At 41.6% G+C, this 19590-nt stretch overlaps 6 protein-coding genes across 10 annotated transcripts; 5 read left to right on the top strand and 1 right to left on the bottom strand.

The window, feature by feature from the left end:
- Window positions 1-574: 574 nt before the first annotated feature.
- On the bottom strand, window positions 575-5182 carry LOC124207129. Of its 3 annotated transcripts, XR_006879787.1 has the most exons (8): window positions 5019-5169; window positions 4717-4872; window positions 4334-4655; window positions 1900-4270; window positions 1535-1590; window positions 1025-1476; window positions 762-941; window positions 582-689 (listed from the first exon to the last, which is right to left on the bottom strand). XR_006879787.1 is itself a non-coding variant. In XM_046604429.1 (4 exons), exons 2-4 carry the CDS (start codon window positions 4867-4869, stop codon window positions 1938-1940), a joined length of 2808 nt encoding a protein of 935 aa, XP_046460385.1. In that variant the 5' UTR covers window positions 4870-4872; window positions 5019-5182; the 3' UTR covers window positions 1635-1937. The 3 variants fall into 3 exon arrangements, 1 of the variants encoding a protein (XP_046460385.1); XR_006879786.1 differs by having other exon boundaries at window positions 575-941; XM_046604429.1 differs by lacking the exons at window positions 582-689; window positions 762-941; window positions 1025-1476; window positions 1535-1590 and having other exon boundaries at window positions 1635-4270; window positions 5019-5182.
- An 889-nt stretch (window positions 5183-6071) lies between these two features.
- Window positions 6072-7101, top strand: LOC124207155 (cold and drought-regulated protein CORA-like). Its single transcript, XM_046604476.1, has 4 exons — window positions 6072-6212; window positions 6282-6441; window positions 6527-6665; window positions 6754-7101. The coding sequence occupies exons 1-4, from the start codon at window positions 6192-6194 to the stop codon at window positions 6779-6781; spliced, it is 348 nt and encodes a 115-aa protein (XP_046460432.1). The 5' UTR covers window positions 6072-6191; the 3' UTR covers window positions 6782-7101.
- A 2313-nt stretch (window positions 7102-9414) lies between these two features.
- LOC124207138 lies at window positions 9415-10959 on the top strand. Its single transcript, XM_046604448.1, has 4 exons — window positions 9415-9628; window positions 9883-10210; window positions 10283-10375; window positions 10444-10959. The coding sequence occupies exons 1-4, from the start codon at window positions 9425-9427 to the stop codon at window positions 10848-10850; spliced, it is 1032 nt and encodes a 343-aa protein (XP_046460404.1). The 5' UTR covers window positions 9415-9424; the 3' UTR covers window positions 10851-10959.
- An 818-nt stretch (window positions 10960-11777) lies between these two features.
- On the top strand, window positions 11778-12557 carry LOC124207156 (prisilkin-39-like). 2 transcript variants are annotated; one of them, XM_046604479.1, is made up of 4 exons: window positions 11778-11914; window positions 12001-12115; window positions 12246-12341; window positions 12372-12557. In XM_046604479.1, exons 1-4 carry the CDS (start codon window positions 11897-11899, stop codon window positions 12443-12445), a joined length of 303 nt encoding a protein of 100 aa, XP_046460435.1. In that variant the 5' UTR covers window positions 11778-11896; the 3' UTR covers window positions 12446-12557. The 2 variants fall into 2 exon arrangements, with proteins under 2 accessions (XP_046460435.1, XP_046460434.1); XM_046604478.1 differs by having other exon boundaries at window positions 11779-11914; window positions 12246-12557.
- Window positions 12558-17288: 4731 nt separating this feature from the next.
- Window positions 17289-18190, top strand: LOC124207158. The gene is made up of 3 exons (XM_046604481.1): window positions 17289-17387; window positions 17469-17553; window positions 17637-18190. Exons 1-3 carry the CDS (start codon window positions 17367-17369, stop codon window positions 17852-17854), a joined length of 324 nt encoding a protein of 107 aa, XP_046460437.1. The 5' UTR covers window positions 17289-17366; the 3' UTR covers window positions 17855-18190.
- Window positions 18191-18506: 316 nt separating this feature from the next.
- On the top strand, window positions 18507-19351 carry LOC124207160. 2 transcript variants are annotated; one of them, XM_046604485.1, is made up of 3 exons: window positions 18507-18680; window positions 18753-18840; window positions 18913-19351. In XM_046604485.1, the coding sequence occupies exons 1-3, from the start codon at window positions 18660-18662 to the stop codon at window positions 19104-19106; spliced, it is 303 nt and encodes a 100-aa protein (XP_046460441.1). In that variant the 5' UTR covers window positions 18507-18659; the 3' UTR covers window positions 19107-19351. The 2 variants fall into 2 exon arrangements, with proteins under 2 accessions (XP_046460441.1, XP_046460440.1); XM_046604484.1 differs by having other exon boundaries at window positions 18750-18840.
- Window positions 19352-19590: the final 239 nt, after the last annotated feature.

Below are 19590 nucleotides of genomic sequence, written 5' to 3'. Positions count from 1 at the left end.
CCGCGCACGATGAGTCTCCTTTTGTACTACTACAGCGCCTCTGACGAGGAACATCACAATCGATTTTCCCGCTTTATTCAAATTTTTTATAATTAGAAGATTGTAAGTAAATACAAAACACACTGCAGTGACTGCACTATGAATATACTAATGAATTAAATCTTACTATTACTTATTCTTTTAAATAAATTTGGGAAAAAAACAATTAATTCCGAGACACAAGAGACGCAATCAAGTAAGACATTCACTTGTTTTATTTGTTTCTGGATCAGTAATTACACTTTTTGTACTCACTCTGGCCAGCTGTGTTTGAAGGGATGGCCGTGTTAATAATATTTAAAAAAATTCAGAAAACGAAAATAATTATAAGACAAGTATCACAACGACAAACGACATTATGAATGCGAGAGGAAAAAAATAGAAATGTGAAATGGTTGGGATGGGTGAGGAAAAATACAAGTTGAGTTGCAAAATAACTTGTAGCTACAGAAAAGGGAAAAAAACGCAAGGAAAGAAGAAGTTCAGCTTACAGCACGATGGAAATAGGACCGAAACACGAAGGCCAAGTCGGAATCAACAGCGACGGAAATTAGCACCTGTCCAACATCAACAATAAAAGTGTAGCGTGTGCGATCAGTAGCATTATTCCGCATTATTCAATTATTGATAGATGATTGATGATCTCATGGCTGAATACAGACAATAATAACACGTGGGAAGAAGGGGAATTCATTCGCACCAAACAATTTCTTAATTCTTACCACTGAAATGCCAACGAAAGAAACCCCAACGACTGAAGTTCCGACCACTGAAGCCCTGACGACAACTACTCCAACTGCAACAATTTCAACGACTAATAACGACACAAACACTAAACTTTTGTTGTACATTACCTGTAGTCTTGTTGCTCTGATCGTGTTGATCCTGATCATCGGATGCATCTACATGGTCATCACCGAGAATTCACGCAAGTCAGTCAATTAACAGCGTCCATTAACTTCAATATCTCAACAAGTTCAATTACCTTATATGATTGATATTCCGGAATAATGCAGGCGTAGTAGAGAATCTTTGGCGTACGTAAGAAAGTTGTTGTTTGTTAACATCACACATGATTTCCAATTCCAATGTTAATATCTAAAATCTAAAATCAAAAATCATATATAGAATTCGATACTTACATTTAAGCAAACCAATCGACAATATTAAGTGTTTTCAAAAAAATTTAAAAAAGAAAGAAATTGGTTGACTTATCGAGAAGCTGATTAGCCCATTAACATCAGTGGCTCGGTATGCACAAGATCCAGATAACATCCTTTTGCCGCAATGAAACTTCTTATCATCCCAGATAATCCCGGCGTTCGAAAACACAACGCGGAGTAGTGATTGACAGATTAGTAGCCAACAGAGCAGTCACGTTCCTACTGTGTGAGTGATGTCCATTTGTCCACACCCTTAAGCGCTCAGCTGGTTTTCCTATTGACAAAAAAGAGTCCGGAAAAAGATTATCATATACCTTTGGTCTCGGTCCTACTTGACATTTCATCTTGTATATCGCTACATCCAACAACCACACTCGGCGACATAGACCTGAAATAAATGTCAAACTTTTGAAAATAACCGAATAAATGAAATGTAGAAAAGTTTTCTGTATTCCCGAGAAAAAAAACTGTAGAAACATTTCCGCTACGGCGATAAAAAAAAAAAACAATAATTCGCGACTTTTCTAACCAAGGATAGCAACTGGGTTCTCATTAACACGCATTAACACACCAAACTAAACGGAATGAAACAATTAGACACAAGAAACACAAGATATTTTTCAACCAACTTTCCAAATAGAAAAAAAAAGTTAAAAATTCAAACATGACATGTTAATTCTTATTGAAAAGTTTTTACCGATTCGAATTGACGAGATAAGAAGAAGAAATTTGAATTCATTTCTGAATGCTGTCACTACGGCGGATTCGTTTGGCAGATGGACGAGATGAGACGCAGGAAGTAGATTCAGATGAAACTGGATCGTTCTGCTGAGATGTTGTGATGCCATTGATGACTTTGGATTCGCATTCTTCCAACGGGAGTAGGCGGAGTCGTCGATCCTTAAGCTCCAGTAATTCGGAACGCGATTCGTGAAACAACTCGACGTGATAACAATGCAATTTGCGAGTTTTGGTGACGACGCATTGATATTTCGCACTTTCTCCTTTGATTTCCGTTTTGGCGCTGAATCCGTGGTTCAGCTGATCGGGACCAAAGTATTTCTCGCACCAAGTCTCCGCCGCTTGTTGGCTGTGGAATCCGGGGAAAGTTGCTCTGGCCTCAGAGGAATGAAAAAACTTCTTCAACGGCGGGACATCATCGAAAACGGCGGTGCCCTGGATCCAGCTGAACACGGGCAGGCGCATCCCCTCGAGATGATTGATGCGAGTAGAGACCAGCAAGTTGAGCGCCCATTTCCCGCCCATGGTGGTCAAGGCCTGGTACCAGACGTCGGCAGAAGCAACAATCATTTTGATGGCGTCAAAGTTGCTCTGGTTGACAAGTTCTTGAGTAAATTTCTTGAGTAATATGGCGTCGTCCTGTTTGAGGTAAAATAGCGTGACCTCTTCAGCCAAAGCTTCCGGGAGAAAGTAGGAGAGCAGCTTCCTGTGCAGACACTGTTGCATTCTCTGGCATTGTTGGATGTTGTCAAGTTGGGATCGGCAAGTCGTCTGGATTCCCTCGATGACAGAGAAGAGCATAGGCAGAGGAAGCAACTCGAGGCCATCGCCGAATGTAATCAATGTATGCAGCGGAACCAAGCCTCTGACCCGGGGATTCTCCTCGTACATGCGGAAGACCATGGCGGCACAGGTGACGAGGGTGGAGACGGACAGGCTGGGCATCAAATTTTTAGACTTGGAGTAGAGAAAAGTTACACATTTGCTGCCGATGTTTTCTGCAACGTCTTTCAAGTCAACGTTATAAAGTTCCATGACCAAGTGGGCGAAATTTTCAATTTGCTCCAAGGCCCGATGCTCACAGACGAGATGGCTCATAAAATCCGAAACGGTCACTCCAACCTTTTTAATCAGACGGGCCACTCCGATGGCAATCGCTTTGCTCCTCAACCCTTCATACTGGATAGGATGTCCGGAGAAGTTGTCGGACAGCAAATGTAGTAACTTCAGATTGTTGTATTCGGTATCGAGTTGAAGGCAGATGGACACCAGACGCCGTGTTCTCTCTTCTCGGTCGACGGCCTCCAGCCAAACTTTCTCTGGAAAATCCTGGCAGAATGTTATCACTCGATTCAAGTCACTGATGTACGGGTTGGCCTCCAGTTTGTCCAGCACAGCAGTGAAATTGCAACTGAGCATCAGCTCCAAGGAATTTTTGGTGCTAATCACAAGCACAGATCGAGGACGGAATACATTGCGCAAGTTACTCGGGCCGTAGAAGTCGCTACTCATTTCCATGAAATCAGAATCCAGGAGAGGCCCTTCAGGCTCGAGCGTGTAGAGACTGTGATTAAAAGGGATGACATTCGCATCGATATCGACCTTTAATGGTGGTCTGCATTCGACGATTCGACCGTCGAAACAGGTCAGGCTCGCAATCTCGACAAGGACTCCAATTTCGGGGTAGACAACGTCAGAGATTGTTTGTGTTTCTGGCCGTAGACATTTGCAACGTTTTTGTACGCAGCACAAACAGTTGGCAATGGGACGCTCCGTCTCCGAATTCTCCTCGTCGGTTTCCACGCTCTCCTCTTCCGAGAGAGTCTTGTTATACGGTCCGAAGACAGTTTTCCGTAATTGGGCCAGATACATGTCGACAGTGCCAACGGAGAGAAGGAGCCGAGCCAGAAGGCGATCTTTACCTTTCAGGCGGCCAAAATTGAGCTCAGACGGGGCGTAGCGATGCTCGAGGAGTAGGACCAGCATGTTAGGCTGGTTATTCTCATATCGGGCCCAGTGGGCAAGAGTCTTTTGAACGTAGTTGACGGCTAGAAAGGTTTTGAGATCCGCAGACGTCGATAGGGAGGATAGGAGAGGGGTTGTTTCGAGTTCCAACTCGAATTGCATGGTCAATCGGTAGCCAAACTTGACCTCGTCGAACATGTGATGGCAATCCGAGTAAAAAGTAGTCAGGTGGTAATCACGATCACTTCCATCGCAAACATCAAACAAACGAATTTGACCATCGAGTTCCACTTTACTTCGACCTCCTTCGTGGCCACCTTCAACTGGGATTTGTAATACCATTTTTATGAATGGTGCTTTAGCTAGAGAGAAAATTAATTATTCGTTTTGGACAGTAAATTATGGATGGATTTTAAAATTTGTACCTTCGTCTTCAACAAAGGTGAACAAAGGCAAACCTGACCAGTTGTCGTGTGAGTGACCAGTTCCACAAATGCTGACACAATGTAAGGTTGATTTCACTTTGAATGCTAAAGGGTCCAGACCCATTAGACGTAACATTTTGTTGGTTAATGCTGGCAAAGTCTCAGAATACTGTTCAGCAAGAGCAGTGAATCCATGTTCTGTTAACAATTCTTGTCCACTAATTTGCCACAATTTCTTAGACTTCAACAAGTGTTTGGATCTGTCTGTTTGGTCCGGTTTATTACTTCCATTAGAAATTGCACGCGTTAGCTTTTTCAGCTTCTATAGGGTACAAATGGTTTTGTTGAAATTACCCTTTGAAAATGTCAATAGAATCACTTACTTCAAGGGAGATAGGTACAGGCATGTCTTCACAGTTGTTGGGGAACTCATTGTTAGCCAGCCTCGAACTCGCTGCAAACTGGCAGTTTGTTGAAAGTGAATCAAGTTTCGAGTGTATGGCCACCTCCAATCTATCTTTAAAACTCTCGTCCATTTTCTAGTAAAATGAGATAAGAAAAAAAAAAAGTCTGGTCAAGGAGAGAAAATGAAATTGACATGAGGCCACGCCGACTTGAGGTGGGCATTCAGTTTCACGCAGATTAAAACTTAACTGTTTCATTGAGATTAAGTTTTATGACTCACCTAACAGAGTAAAGAACCAGATTGTTACTCAATGTTCAAAATTAACCGATACTTTTTTTTATTATTATTTGTCGAGCTGTTGTCGAGTCGACGTCACGTCATCGATGTCCAGACAAAGAACTTGCCGTCGTAATGCCGTTTCCTTTCCAGTTTATCCCGCGCACGACGAGGCGACGAGTCTGCCTTTTGTACTACAGCGCCTTTGACGAGGAACATCACAATCAATTTTCCCGCTTTATTCAAATTTTTTTAATAATTAGAAGATTAAGTAAACACAAAGCACATTGCACCATGAATATATTAACGAATCAAATCTTTCTATTACTTAGTCTTTTAAATAAACTTGGGATAAAAAAAATAAATGCCGAAACACAATTAAGTAAGTGTAATTCACTTGTTCATGTTCATTGTAACATTCACTTGTTCTATTTGTTTACTTGTTTTTGACTTTTTGGATTAATTGATTGATTTTTTTTACAAGTATCACAACGACAAACGACATTATGAATGCGAGAGGAAAAAAATAGAAATGTGGAAGTGGTAGGGATGGGTGAGGAAAAATACAAATTGAGTTGCAAAATAACTTGTAACAACAGAAAAGGGAAAAAACGCAAGGAAAGAAGAAGTTCAGCTTACAGCACGATGGAAATGGGACCGAAGGCAGCGGCCAAAAGGCCAAGTCGGACTGAACAGCGACGGAAATTAACACCTGTCCGACATCAACAATAAAAGAGTAGCGTGTGCGATCAGTATAGCATTATTCAATTATTGATAGATGATTGATGATCTCATAGTTGAATACAGACAAATACAGCACATAAAGTAGCACTCTGACGAATGACGATGCATTGATTAGTCGAGTTCTTATTGGATACAAAAAGTTATGAGATTTCGTAAAATTTGAATCGATTGATGAATCGTTATATGAAGAAGTGGAGAAAACAAAGACTTTCATTGGACATGAGAGTGGAAATCGATCTTTATCTTCATTTTGAAAAAAACCCCAGCAATGCACTATCCTCTTTTGTTTAAACTCGGTAGAGGCGGACTGATGCTGCTGGCCAGACCACATAAATGGCCTCTACCCACTCGACATTTCAGACAGTTGCTGCCCTTTGCAAGTTAAAGGTTCGTTTTAGAAAGGTCCATGACCCATTGGCGCCCAGCTAAAAAATGCATTTCCCAATTCAACTGGTAAGAGTCTATCGCGTCATTTCGCATATTGTAATAAATGTTATTGTTCAATTTGGTTATGATTTATAGTTGAGCTTGATTGCTGTGATTTTGCTGTCGCTGTTATCTGCGCTGGGAGGAGCGGAACAAGTCGGAGCTCGTCCCAAACGGGAGCCTCAACTTCTTGGCGCTCTACTTCAAGGTGCGCTCGTCGGACAGCAAGGCTACGGGGGTTACTACGGCGGTTATGGTATATAGCTAAATTCTATTATTCATTGACGAATCGTTAAATTTGAATTTTCACGCTTCTTTTGAATCGCCGTTTTATTTCTCAGGACCTTACAATAGCCACGGAAGTCACGGTCATGGACATGGTCACGGGCATGGTCACGGACATGGCGGACATGGTGGACATTATGGACATGGTGGACATGGTGGATATGGTGGATATGGTGGACATGGACATGGTGGAGGGTAATAGCCTATTTGCAATTACTACTTTTAATTAATAATTTTTTTTAAAATTTGCCAATTGATTAATTACGTTTTTGCGATTCAAAAGGCACGGCCATCTTCACGGTCATCACTAATTGATAATCAGATCAGCCCCTGAATTAATTTCTCCGCTTCCCTTTCGTCACGAATTCATTTCGACATTTTATTAATTATGAATCTGGATTGGCGTCATCTGCTGCATCTCATTACTTATTATTTCTTTTATTCCTGCTCAAACTGCTTATTATGAACGAAAACGATAGACCCTTTCACGCATTTACACAAAACTTCCGGGTCCTTGGCTCTATATATTCTCTCATCTCTTCATCAATAAGTTATCAATTTATCATCGTCTGGCCATTGATCCGAGAAAATACACGAAATGTTTTGAATGAAATAATTCAAGGTTATTAAAGTTAAGGGCCTTTCAAACCTTGTTTTTTTTTTTTTTTTAATTCTGTGTCGATATGAGGAAGAAACCGTGGGGAGGTCATCACCCCTTACCTGACCATATAACCCTCAGCAAAAGGTTGGAAAATGTAACGAACCGTCAATCCAAATTAAAAGTCGAGTTGAGAAAACTATGTGGGACAAACAGGTAGGCCTAGTAGTTCCTTTGTGTGAATTCCCTGACCTGCCCAACACTGGAGAGTTCCTGGTCAGTTGGAGTTTGGAAACGAATGTAAGACGTGCAAAATGATTCGCCCCATACGCCTGGTAAAATGTGAACAAAGTTGAGGAAATTGATTATTATCTATAACGTTTGATCGTTTTTATAATAATGTTGCTGAATTATTTGTATCTAGTGGAGCTTGATTGCTGTAGTTGCCTTATCGGTGGCTGTTTATTCGTTGGAAGAAGAAGGGGAATTCATTCGGCCCAAACGTCAACATTTTTTGGGCGTCATTATTGAAAGTGCTCTGACAGGACAACACCACGGATTCGGTACATATAAATGAATGTCTGGCAAATGAAACTGGTCTCTGTCAATGTTACGTAACACAATTTGATTGACAACAGGACACCGCCCACCGTTTTACGGATATGGCAACACTCAAGAACAGCCTCAAAGGCACTGGTGGACACCAAACTGGTGGCGGAAGGTAAATTTTAAAAGAATTATTATACTAGCTTTTCCTCGTCAGATTAAGACGGGCCATTTGTTATCTTGGCGTGGCGACGTCTGATGAATGACAATGAAGAAATTGATTATCTCGTTTTTGATTTTATTTTCCAGCAAACCGAGCGCAAGTCACGCCCTTATCACGCAACTAACCACGGGCATCGTTGAAAAATACCGCCGGCGGTGCGATGCTGACGACATCTAATGGTCTGTCCAACTTCTTTTTCCCGATGAACGTTATCTCTGCTCTGTGTATTATGGGCGCGCATTTTTCAAGCTTGAGACATACACGCAAAAGTAATTACACACGAGGAGATGGCCAAGTTGCGTTCGTATCTATAAATAATCAGGAAACAAATCACTGTAACCGCACCCAAATAACAGTCTTGGTGGATAGAGAGAGAGAAATGCCGCAACTTTTACACATTCAGCCCTTTGTCGCTGATTTCACGAAATGGTTAACCGTTTGTACGTGTCATGGGGTCCGAGTATAGACAACGGAATATCTTCTCTCACTTTCCATTGTCCAACAACTTTGCCGGCTATAAAATACGGTTTAAAATAGTGTATACATCACTAGTCAGAAGATAGAAACAATTTAGCCTTATTGCTAAATAACCATTGCCCAACTATGGGGTCTGCGCTATATAATCTCTAGGAAGAAAACCAATATTCTTTTATAACCAACTTTTTATTTTTATCACCAGTTTAGTAAATCATTTCCGTAAAAGATCTTTCGTCACAGATATCGAAACTTTAATAAATTGTCTAGGGCCTATACACTTTTAAGCACTTTTAAAGTTGACCTTCAATGGACTTTGGTCCTGCTTTAAACTGAAAATACTATTAAGATCTCTGATTACCAGCTGAACAAGCACGTACATCGAAAATGTGAAGGTACATACAGCAGAGGGCTGACATCATGCCATTTCCCCAGATTGTGATGGATAGACACAGCATGAAGGAGCAAAACAACAGCCAACCAGGAAGAGAAAAACACTTCTTCTTCTTATTCTTTTCTTTTTAAAATAGACGCGGATTATTTTTCATGTTTTGCGCCACTGTCAGTCATCAAAGGTCAGACTATACTATCCAGCCCTTTTTTCCCCCTCTCTTGTATAAGAAAAACAACGAAAGTCTCTCCCCATTTTTATGGTCGGAAAAGTTCTCAGAAAAGTTCAACGACTTTGTCCGTATTATCTTTTGTCTAGTCCTTTTTTTTATCTTGATTGCCAAATGCATAGAGACGAGAGACTATAATGAGAGTGGCAGTGCTATACAAGTAACAACCTGCCCAACTCAAACCCCCACAGTTATATACATGTACTAAACCGCTTTGGGTACGTAGTATAATAATACAAGATCCTCGCATCCCCCTTGGATGGTGGGGAAATCCAGAAAAGGAGAAATGTCCAATACAGAAAGGTGGAGGTTATTGATGGGCAATGGATCGGCCCGTTTCTATTTTATTTGGTTTTCTGCTGCTATGGATGAGAAAAGCCGTTCAGAAGAGGTCATCGTCCCTTTAAAATTGGTACAGATGTATCCGTTGTTGGCATGTGAATATCAAAGTGACACTGCACTTTTCCCTGTATGCACCAGTCGACAGGTATACATGCAGGTGTATATATACCGAGACGTGAGGTCAGCAAAGGGCAAAAGAGGAGACTCTACCAGAAAAATTCTCTTCCAGCATCCGCACACATATCAGTCGACTGGGGTCAACGGACGAGTCAAGATGCTCAGATTCCCCTGCACAATCCGAGACTTTGTTACCACACGCCACTTCATCTTCTTGTTGTCAGCAGCAGCCGTATTGGTATATCATATAATATCTAACTCTTATTTCATTCTTTATTATTCTTGGCGGAGGTCATCGAGTGTTATTACTTGAAGGCTTTTTTGGGAAGTGGTGGGCAATGCCGTGGGCTGTAACGGAATTGTTATTCAGTTTTATGGCCACTCCTTTGTTTTCTTTGTTACATTTTTTCCTTCTCTGATGGGCAACAAAGGTTATATGTATATACATGTTGGTTGGATTGACTGATTTATATTGACTGAATTATTGCATAGTTGCTGGTTCCGGCTGTTGCTGCTGGCGAGGCCGGAAACAAGACAAATGGCCAAATGGTGTTGGTTAATTTGCCACTCCAAATTGAAGATGCAATTGTTAGTGCGATCGCTGGATCGGGAGACAATGAAGACGGTGCAGAGGAGATCCGGAATAGTCCTGCAATAATAAGAGGTGAAGAATCTTCCAAATTGACAGTTTCACCGGATAACAGCGCAGAAGATATTGGGTACGTGGGCGCTGGATTGCTGGGCGCAGCCATTGGAGCCGGACTGGGAGCAGCGTGGGGTGGGACCGGCAGCAATTACGGATCAAACTATTATCAGCAAGGTATTGTAAATCTATGTCGTTTCTAATGCCAATTAACTTAGATTTTAATAAAACACTTGACGAATCTTATAGGTTACAACCCCGGAATTTATGCTGGCGGCTATCCTTATGCTCCTGGTGTCGGCTATCCGCAAACCTATCCAGGTTATCCATTAGCAGCAGCAGGTATATAATAGATTGATTTGTTTGTTTTAACTGTTATTGCTATATAAGGCTATTGCTGTTTAAAATAGGATACCGACCTCCCAGACCCGACAGTTTCTATCCGCCACCGAATCCAGCTTACGGCGACCCAGCAGACTATTTCTACGCCGATGCCAAGGCTGCGGATGGTTTGGCAGGATTCGGGAGTAGTTATCCTGATTATTACTCGGAGCTTTTGGCCGGCTCTGCAACAACCGACTCATCGATTGGCAGCCTCAGCTCATCATCATCGGGACAGAAGAAACAGCCCAGCAGCAGCACAACAACAGGAGCAACTTCCGGTTACCCGATCGACTGGTCGGCAGTGGCCGAAGCTTATTACGGCAGCGACGTGAGTTCAAGATCCTATTATCCATCGGCCCAGCATCCAACGGAAGATGAGCCGACCGCCATTTTCGTATCCGATTCCTATCCGTTCCTTTTTGACGATTATTAGCCTCCTCTCAGCAGCTGTGCAGTTAATCTTATACCTCACGATCTTGATGAGATCGTGAATTTAATTTAATACAATTTTCCATTCAAAAAAATAAAAACAAAAAAAGATGTTTGGGTTTTATTTCTATATCATTTTATGAAGCAGAAATAACCGCCTAACCGGTCATGGTTGATGGATCGTGTGCAATGCAAAGATATAACCAATAAAAGGATATTGACGTGGCGTTGAATGATGACCATCAGCAGAGCTCTAAGGGTTTTAATAGAGAAATCATTCGTGACGGCGCGGAATAATTTTCCTTGTCTTTTTCATTTTTGAAATTGATGATTATTTCTGGTATAGATTATACCTGACAGTTGCTGTGGTTGCGGTTTGCCATTTCCGAGTTGATTCAACCTCACACTGACATCAGACATGCAGGTTGGTGGTGAGAATCGTTCCAGGACTTTCCTTTTTATTTAGTTGGGAAGGCGATCGAGTCCCTCTTATGTAATACCATATAGTGAGAGTATGGACCGGCCATAGGGTCCATATGAAAATGAGAGTGCGATGGGCACAGCACACGTTGAAAGTGCCAAAATGTTTCAATTGAAAGTATCAAACGGTTTCTCATCATCTCACGTTGTGCTATTGTATACTCTATCCTATATACGGCGAGTGTGTAGAGATCATATGAACCATTATTAAACGTACAGCAACAAGTTCCCATAATAATACGCGGAAGTACTATATATGGGAAAAATCCGCTAGTCATATCATATTCAAAGTTCCGCCCCGAAATGCCTTTGGGGCATCCCGGCTCCCGTGTCAATACCAAATAACAATTCGTGCATACACACACACAGCATACACACACGCTTGGTTGATGATACGTGGCAAGATTATACCCGATTTTCCGTCTTTGTCTAAAAACTATTATATAACACCGCCGGCATGGGTTTTGAAAGTATAAAAAGCCAAGGAGCGATGCCCAGTCGACATCATTTGACAATCGTCAACCACCCGGAGACGAGTCGTCCATCTTCAGCCAACAGCAGCCAGCAGCCATGAGTCGTTCTATCCTGGTAAGATTTTCCTTATTTTAACTCTTATCTCTTCTCGGAATAATAATTTAATAATTTGACTCGATGATGTTTTAATTTGGAAATAGTTAAAGTGTCTGTGTGTCCTGATGGCCGTTTTGGCTTTGGCTGAGGCCGGCGGCCGCCAACGCCGGCAGCTTATCAATGCCATCGTTGGAGCCGCTTTGGGATCATCCGGTTACGGTATAATTCACATTAAATTAATTTCAGCACTTGTAAAACATTTTTAATCATGTCGACCACTCTCAAATTTAAACATGAAAATTAAAATCCTAATGACATTTTGCATACGTTATTCTTCAATTTTGCACAGGCCAACCTTATTACGGTGGTGGTTATGGTGGCTACAATCAGGGTTACGGAAACTATGGCGGTGGCCGGCCTTTTGGATACGGCGGATATAATCAGGGATACAATCAGGGATACGGTTACAATCAAGGATACAACCGCCCGTATTCCTATAATCAACAGCAGGGATACTACGGCGGAAGACCCACCAACTACTACGGTTAATTTATATTATTATGACATTCATTTTTTGAATCTGACAAATTGTATACGTTGAGGCTACTACAATGTTGTACGCCATTTTTATTATTATTATTAAATTTGTTCTTTCATCACATCTCGAAACCGATTCACAACTGTCCTTACATAATAATTAGACTAAATCAAAATACTCAAAAGACACGACGATGACTGTGCACTTGTTATCACTCGCTGTTGCACCTACACGTACGTATGTCAAACGAAAAATACGTTGTCGATTACGCATTACTGCTGACGCAACTTGTAGACGAAATAAAAGGCTGGAATCATCCAGAAAAAAAAGAAACATTTGGCCGCATTACTCATTCTGACATTCTTGTCGCAATCAAATTACGATAGGCTTTTTTCCAAATTTAAAAGAAAAATGGGTTAATGTTATGCCCATTCACGGCTGAAAAACGATCGCTGAAATGATATAGTTGCTAATTTAGGTTTCCAAGCACGTCCGTATAATATCATATATTACATAATAAATTACTGACTGCGCAGTGCGCACCCGCAGCTATTTTTCGTGTGTCTTATTACCCTGACAATCAATATAATTCTTTTAAAAAATTCTATTTGAATTGACTTCGTGAGTCACAATGTCAAGAGCATAATGACGCACTTGTATAATTGCGCACCCATAATTATATATGGATCCGCAATTTATTAATAAAATTAAAAAGGAATTCTATTTATATGCGCAACTAATTAATTCCGGAATGACAAGGCAGAATTTTTTGTGGGAATGTCAGATTGGCGTGGGAAACAATCAAACTAGTCCTGAGCCCTGTCTCGCCGCTCCTTTATTTAAAAAAACGCCAATTTTGAATCCTCGTGACCTTTTCATCAGTTGGATCGTTTTAAAACATTTGCCAATATGCGACCATAGATCAGTATGGCGAGCGCATATTCCCGACGAGTTCAAAATGACTGCGCAGAAATCGATCCCGAATTCCTTTTCATCGAATTCTATTTCCTGAAAAGGCATTCCATCAATTCAAAAATGAGACATGCATCAAGACATGATTATTTCATGACCTTGTTTTTGTTTTTTAAGCAAACAAGCGAAGAATTCACATAGAATAATTATTGGCGACTGGACTATCACGCTCGCTTCGTGACTCGTGTGCTGAATTCGTGATTCCGAATTACGCTAATACATGGACTGTCGTATAGTCAATCAACAGGCAGTGGTATATTTAAAGTTACGTCGTTGATAAGATCGCCAGGTGAGAATATATCTATACGAACGCAGTTTTGAATAATAAGATGAATGCGCACTGCTGAGTTAGTGAAAGATACCGAGAAAATTGCCAGAAACTATTAGAATGAGCAATTTTGATCCCCTTCAGTTCCGGCATGACGGAATAAAATTAAATTTAAAAAAATGGGATGGAACAAAGGACTAAAACATCTCGATAATTAAAAGAAAGAAGATAAAGAGGAGAGTCGTTGATTTTAAAATTATGTTGAGAAATCGAGTTGATGGCCTACATATTCGGCTATAGTGAAAGCTCCTCACCGACCGTTTTCCTGGTTCCTTCTCAAGTATTCTCTCAGCTGCCAGAGGCTGGATACAGTGAAGGAGCATATCGAAGCCAGTGCTTAGTTTGACCCGGTCCTTTTCCATAGAATCACGCAACGTCCTACAACAACAACAAGCTGAAAATGAATTTGACATTTTCACAAGTGAAGGTAATTCAGCATTTCTATAGTTTTATCCGGCCTCATCCAATTAGCTGTTTCATCGTGTGCTTTTCTTTCCTTTTTTCTAATTTCGGTTGCGTCATCATTCGCTACAACGTCCGTTTGCTGGAATAACACGGACGAATCGTTACGTCATATAGTGGCGAGCCTTTGTGTTGGTGTTGGCCTTTCAGGCCTTGACCGTCATGGAATTTTCAACTGCTGGTCAAGTCAACGCTTTCCTCTTCAAGAACATTTACAAATACACCAGTAAGTCTAAATGAAATTCAATTTCATATTTGTGAAAACAAATAAGTGACGAGAGCTATTTTTAAAAAAATGTGTGTACATAGGAGAGTCATACGGGTATAGAGGTGGACCTCTCGGTAAACCTCTTGTCGGTAAACCTCTGCTGCACGGTTTCATCAAGGGCCTCTTTTATCGCCCGCCGGAATACCAGTACGGGCCGGATGAGATTCCTTTCATTTTCTACAGTTGATTGTTTGGCACCGGACCCTTTAAATAACGCGTCGAGCCATCCAAAGAAATCGAGTCGACAATATCTAAAGGATTAAATGGGTTAAATGTATTTTTCATTTTCTAGAAATGTTATTTTTTTATAAAGAGGCCAAACGCGACCATATAATAGCCATTCGTATTTTATGACTGTTGTATTTATTTATTCAGTTATTGGAAAACGCCAAAGGCGGGGCTGATTTATCTCGTTGACTAAAGCGGACACGCCTCTTACGTAAGGATGCGTCGTAATTTTTAACTGCGAGAAGACACGTCACGAGATTTGGGAACAAGGAAAACCTGATTTTCTCAGGCCTATTAAATATTAGTTGATGCTTGCTTTCAATCAGTAAGGCCCAAAGTTTCTCTTCTAGGAGAAATCGACCATCGATTTGGGGTTCGGGTTTTTTGTTCTTGTCTGACGCAACATTTGCAAGACAGCAGAACTGCATTTCAAGAGTTTCTTGCCAAGGGAAATAATTTGGGGGGGGTTATCGGATAAGACTTTATTGCTATTAGAAATATAGTTGCAATTCCCTTTTGTTACCTTACCCTTTACCTAGCCCTTTTAGTAATGGAATGAGGGGGGCGTTGCTTGAGTATTTGTTTAGCGTTTGTTATTCCGTTTGTTATATTGCCCCTTTCTAGGGGCTGTGGTATACTCAAGTAACGGAATTCACTTAACTTTTTTTTAGCAATGTTATATATGCGCTACCTCAATTTTTCCTAGCAACAATGGCCAGCAACAGCTCGCATTCCTTTGTCATTTTTCCAATTTGTTTTCATTTGTCCATAGCGATCAACACAAAGGTACAACTGTTGAAAAGGTAGAGGATGGCGTATTAGTTGCATTTGCTTCATTCTCACCGTGATAGAAAACGACTAGAGTCTGAGATTTCTGGTGTGCAGCGGCAAACGATTCTCGTGGGTAGGCGACGGTATGCGGGTACAGGTCAGCAGACGGGTTGTCGGCATCAGACGGGCCGGCGGCCAACTGTTTGACGGGCAGTTTGTAATAATGTCGCCGGACGTCGATGGTTTCACTCTCGGCTAGCGCATCTTCAAACGGGGCCGTTTGGAAGGCCGTGATTTCAATGGCTGCCAGTCTGTCGTCGAATGCCCGCAGTGGATGGTGATGGGTCTGGTGGTGCTGTAACCCGTGCCAAGGCAGACTCACAGTCACGGCCAACAGCAGCAGCAGCAACAACTTGACAATGACATCGGAAAATCAATCGAGTGTCCGTTTTTGTTTTCCGTTAATTGTTTTCTTGCTGGGAATAATGGACTTACCAACGTCAAGGAAACGGTAGAACTAGTAGGGTCCATGCTGGGATGAGCTGCTGTGTTGATTCTGTTTATTCTGCTTAGGTGGTTTTGAAATTGTCACGACTCACGACGAGTTAGTGTTGCTGAAAGGACAACAATAAGGTAGCGAGCCGCCAGTCTTTATATACTGATGAGACCAGCGCCCATTTTCCCTTTTTTAAAACAAGAACTCGAATGAAATTAAGCCACCTGGTTTTCTATGGTTATTATTACAACTTTGTGTTACATATTTCGTCCAGGTAATCGTCTCAATGCTGTGCCGCTTTTGGGTCGCATAGTAGAACAAACCATTAGGGAAATCCCTCTCTCCAACGCCACATGTTTTTGTATAGATTACGATGTGGCTAGCAGCTTATTGATGACGTGCAAGTGTGTAGACAGGTGTTTGGGATTTACCGAGGGACGAGGGATTTACCCCCTGGCGTGGATTTACCCATTGAAGTAGAATTTCACCCGTTTGTCTAATTTAACGTCCGATTTTTCCCTTTTGAAATGTACATGACAGTCTAATGATGATCTGAATGGAATTAGATTTATTTTACCGAATTTTTTGTAGAGATTGCGCTTGTGGCACGCAGAGATTTGAACGGGAGACTGGGACAGACTTGCTGACAACTCTGCCGAGCGCTGAGAAAAGAATTTCAAGAAGACAATTTCTCTCAGCTAATCACAGCTCACGGTTGGTTATGCGGTCCCATATATAGGTCAAGGAGTACATCCGCAAGGTCTTTGAGAATGTCCAGCAGATGACTTGTGTTGAATGCAATGCGGTAACTATCGCATCCGCGTGATGGACGAAACGCTTATTATATTCATCAGGCCTGCGACCAACTCATCTGATGACATTGACAACTGCACGTTGTGCGTTAAGGAATGTCTGTACTCGCGACGCCCAGGTGTTTTTTTTTTAATCTGATGCGTATATCATTAAAACTAATCAAGGAACGAGCAGGTGCGCTAGCTGAATGTTGATGGTGTTTGTTACGAAACTTTGCTGTAGGATTTCGAAATATCGTTCGCGCGGCCGGGCTGATATTTTTTCGTTCCTTTTGTACATGAAGGGCAAAGTGCATCATCGGAGATGCTGTGGCCGGCCCGGCCGTGTCTTTGTATGGCTATCACGTGTTGTTTGCTACTCGACGTCGAATGAGGTCGCAACGACAGGTGTTTCCGTTGATTATTAGTGTAACAGCACGTGCCGCCATTCCCCAACGATTGCGCATCACCTGTTTGTCTTAAAGGTCGATCGCTGCACCATCACCTGTAGCCTATATAAAGCGAACGTTATTCAATCAACAGCAGTCTCAAAGTTCTTTTAGCTGTTGGCCATTCGTGAGCTTATAGACGTCGACACTCGAATTATATATATCCGATGAGATTTCACCACCTGTTGGTAAGAGACAAGTCGAATTATTATCGTGTTTTTTCTTCATTAAATATCTCGTTTGATTGTGATTGGTTGGTTGATTTATAGATCGTTTGCGTCTGCTGGTTGGCCGTCCTATCGACGACTAGCGCTACCTTTTCGGGTTACAGGTTTAAAAGGCCTTACTTTGCTGGTATGAGCGTTACATCATCAATCCATTTGTCCATGTTGGCATTATTCTTATAATATCATTCGATTTGAATTTCCCAAAAATAGCTGCTCCCGTCGTCAGCGGTTGGCCTGTCCGCCAATATCATCAAATTCCCGTCCGCAATGCTCCGGTTGCACCACCACCGGCATTCGGCGGAATCCGGAATAATGGCATGCGCTTCCGCCGACAACGGCCCACTCAGAGGCCAGTCAATCGATGGAGATTTGTTCACACGCTTTACGATTACGAGCACCCAGACCACCACCACATTTACCACAGTTAATTTAATTTAATTATTATTTCATCAATGATTGGATGGCCCTGTATATATAGGGCCTACAAGGCGGCGGCTGAGGTATATAAGTATAGTAGCGCAGTTTCCCGTGGATTATTCTATATGATTGTCGATGATTAACTAACCTTTTGAAAACATGAACGCCGAATGTTATTAGCACAGATTAAGTTCCAAACTTTTCCGATTCCTCTTCAACCTAATAGAACGTGAATGTTTCACCTGTTTCGTACTATGTGCTGGTTTTATTCCCTTGTTTTTGTTTTTGACCCAAAAAATTGTTTCACGATTTTGTGTTAATTATGAAAATAAAAATTTAGTGAAGAATCAAATTGTCTCTTGCAAAATAACCAACGGTCGGGAACATTGAACTGCTGCTGATTGCGGTTGACGTGACGAGCCGATTGACATCACACGCCCACACCGTCTAATCGTGAAATGAAATCGTCCGACACGCTATTATTCGCAACGTGAAGGGAATGTTAATTTCAAAGGGACCGTGTACGAATGACGTCATAGAAATGACGTTTGTATGGACGTCTATATTAATTGGGCGACGATGAGGTCGCATTTTTCTATTGTCTCCATCACAACAGGTCATTAAAGACTTTTTAATTTTTATTTGGTGTTGGTATTGGTATGCCACCCAACAAGATCTGCGTACTGTCCCGCGAACGTCCGCCGCATATAAGCCGCTCGATCTGCCAATAACTGCGCCAAAGTATTTTCAACTCTCGTCCACTTTCGTGCTGAAATATTTCGACTTGCTCGGTAGTAGTATTCACAACTAGATCCGATGAAATTCCATCACTTATTGGTACTAGTATACAAAGGCAAATTTATTTTTTCCACTTTGACTATTAATTGTCTTTTGAATGTCATTTAGCAGTTCTTGTGTGTTTGGTTGGCCGTTTTGCTGTCGACGGTGGCCGCCATCCCAGCTGGACGTCAACGTCGTCAAATCAGCTTAGCAGCAGGTTCTTCAGTCAGATCAATCGCTTCTGTTTACGTTTAATATTAGAATTCGCACATTTGTTTTTGATCGACAGCTGCTGTCAGAGGCTGGCCTGTCCAGTACTACCGTCGAGCTTACCTCAGCAGCAGCGACAGCAACCAGCGGCATCGAGTCCGTTTTCTGATCCGACCCGACTCCGAATGGGCCGGTGGAAGGAACTGGTGGACTCGCAAGAGATTTGAAAACGGACAATCATCCGATAAAGCCAACTTCATTTTTTACAGTTAATTAGGCAGAAACCCCAAAATCTGCCGACTGCTCATCATGGACATGACCCGACTTGAACAGTCAACACTGACGTTCTCTATTACATAACTAATTCTAATACGGATAACTTTTTATTGAAATATGACCGACTCATTTATTATTCGGCCGATGTGTCTTGCAGCCGTGCTGTAAACTGTGCTGTTCCCATATCACTCCCAATTTCCGATCTAGTATATGTTTGTAATACATCTGATAATCACGGTGTGCACATATTGGATGAAAATGTAAACATGATTCGGTCGTGCGGATTGAAATGGCTCAGCGATATTGTACTGTATAGCTACATATTTGGCCACATTATTGTGGTTTGACAAGTCTGTGCAGTGCTGGCAATTCTCGTCGTTCGTTTCCCGCAACTTTTTAAAAATAGATTTTGATTAATTCGTCGTATACAACTGATGAGATAATAAATTCGTAACAATCAAGAGCAAATAATTCTTTGTGG

The sequence above is a fragment of the Daphnia pulex genome, chromosome 11 (assembly GCF_021134715.1).
Source record: "Daphnia pulex isolate KAP4 chromosome 11, ASM2113471v1".
Taxonomy (NCBI): Eukaryota; Metazoa; Arthropoda; class Branchiopoda; order Diplostraca; family Daphniidae; genus Daphnia; species Daphnia pulex.
Note: the sequence above shows the minus strand (reverse complement) of the source record. Positions and strands in the feature narration are given on the sequence as shown.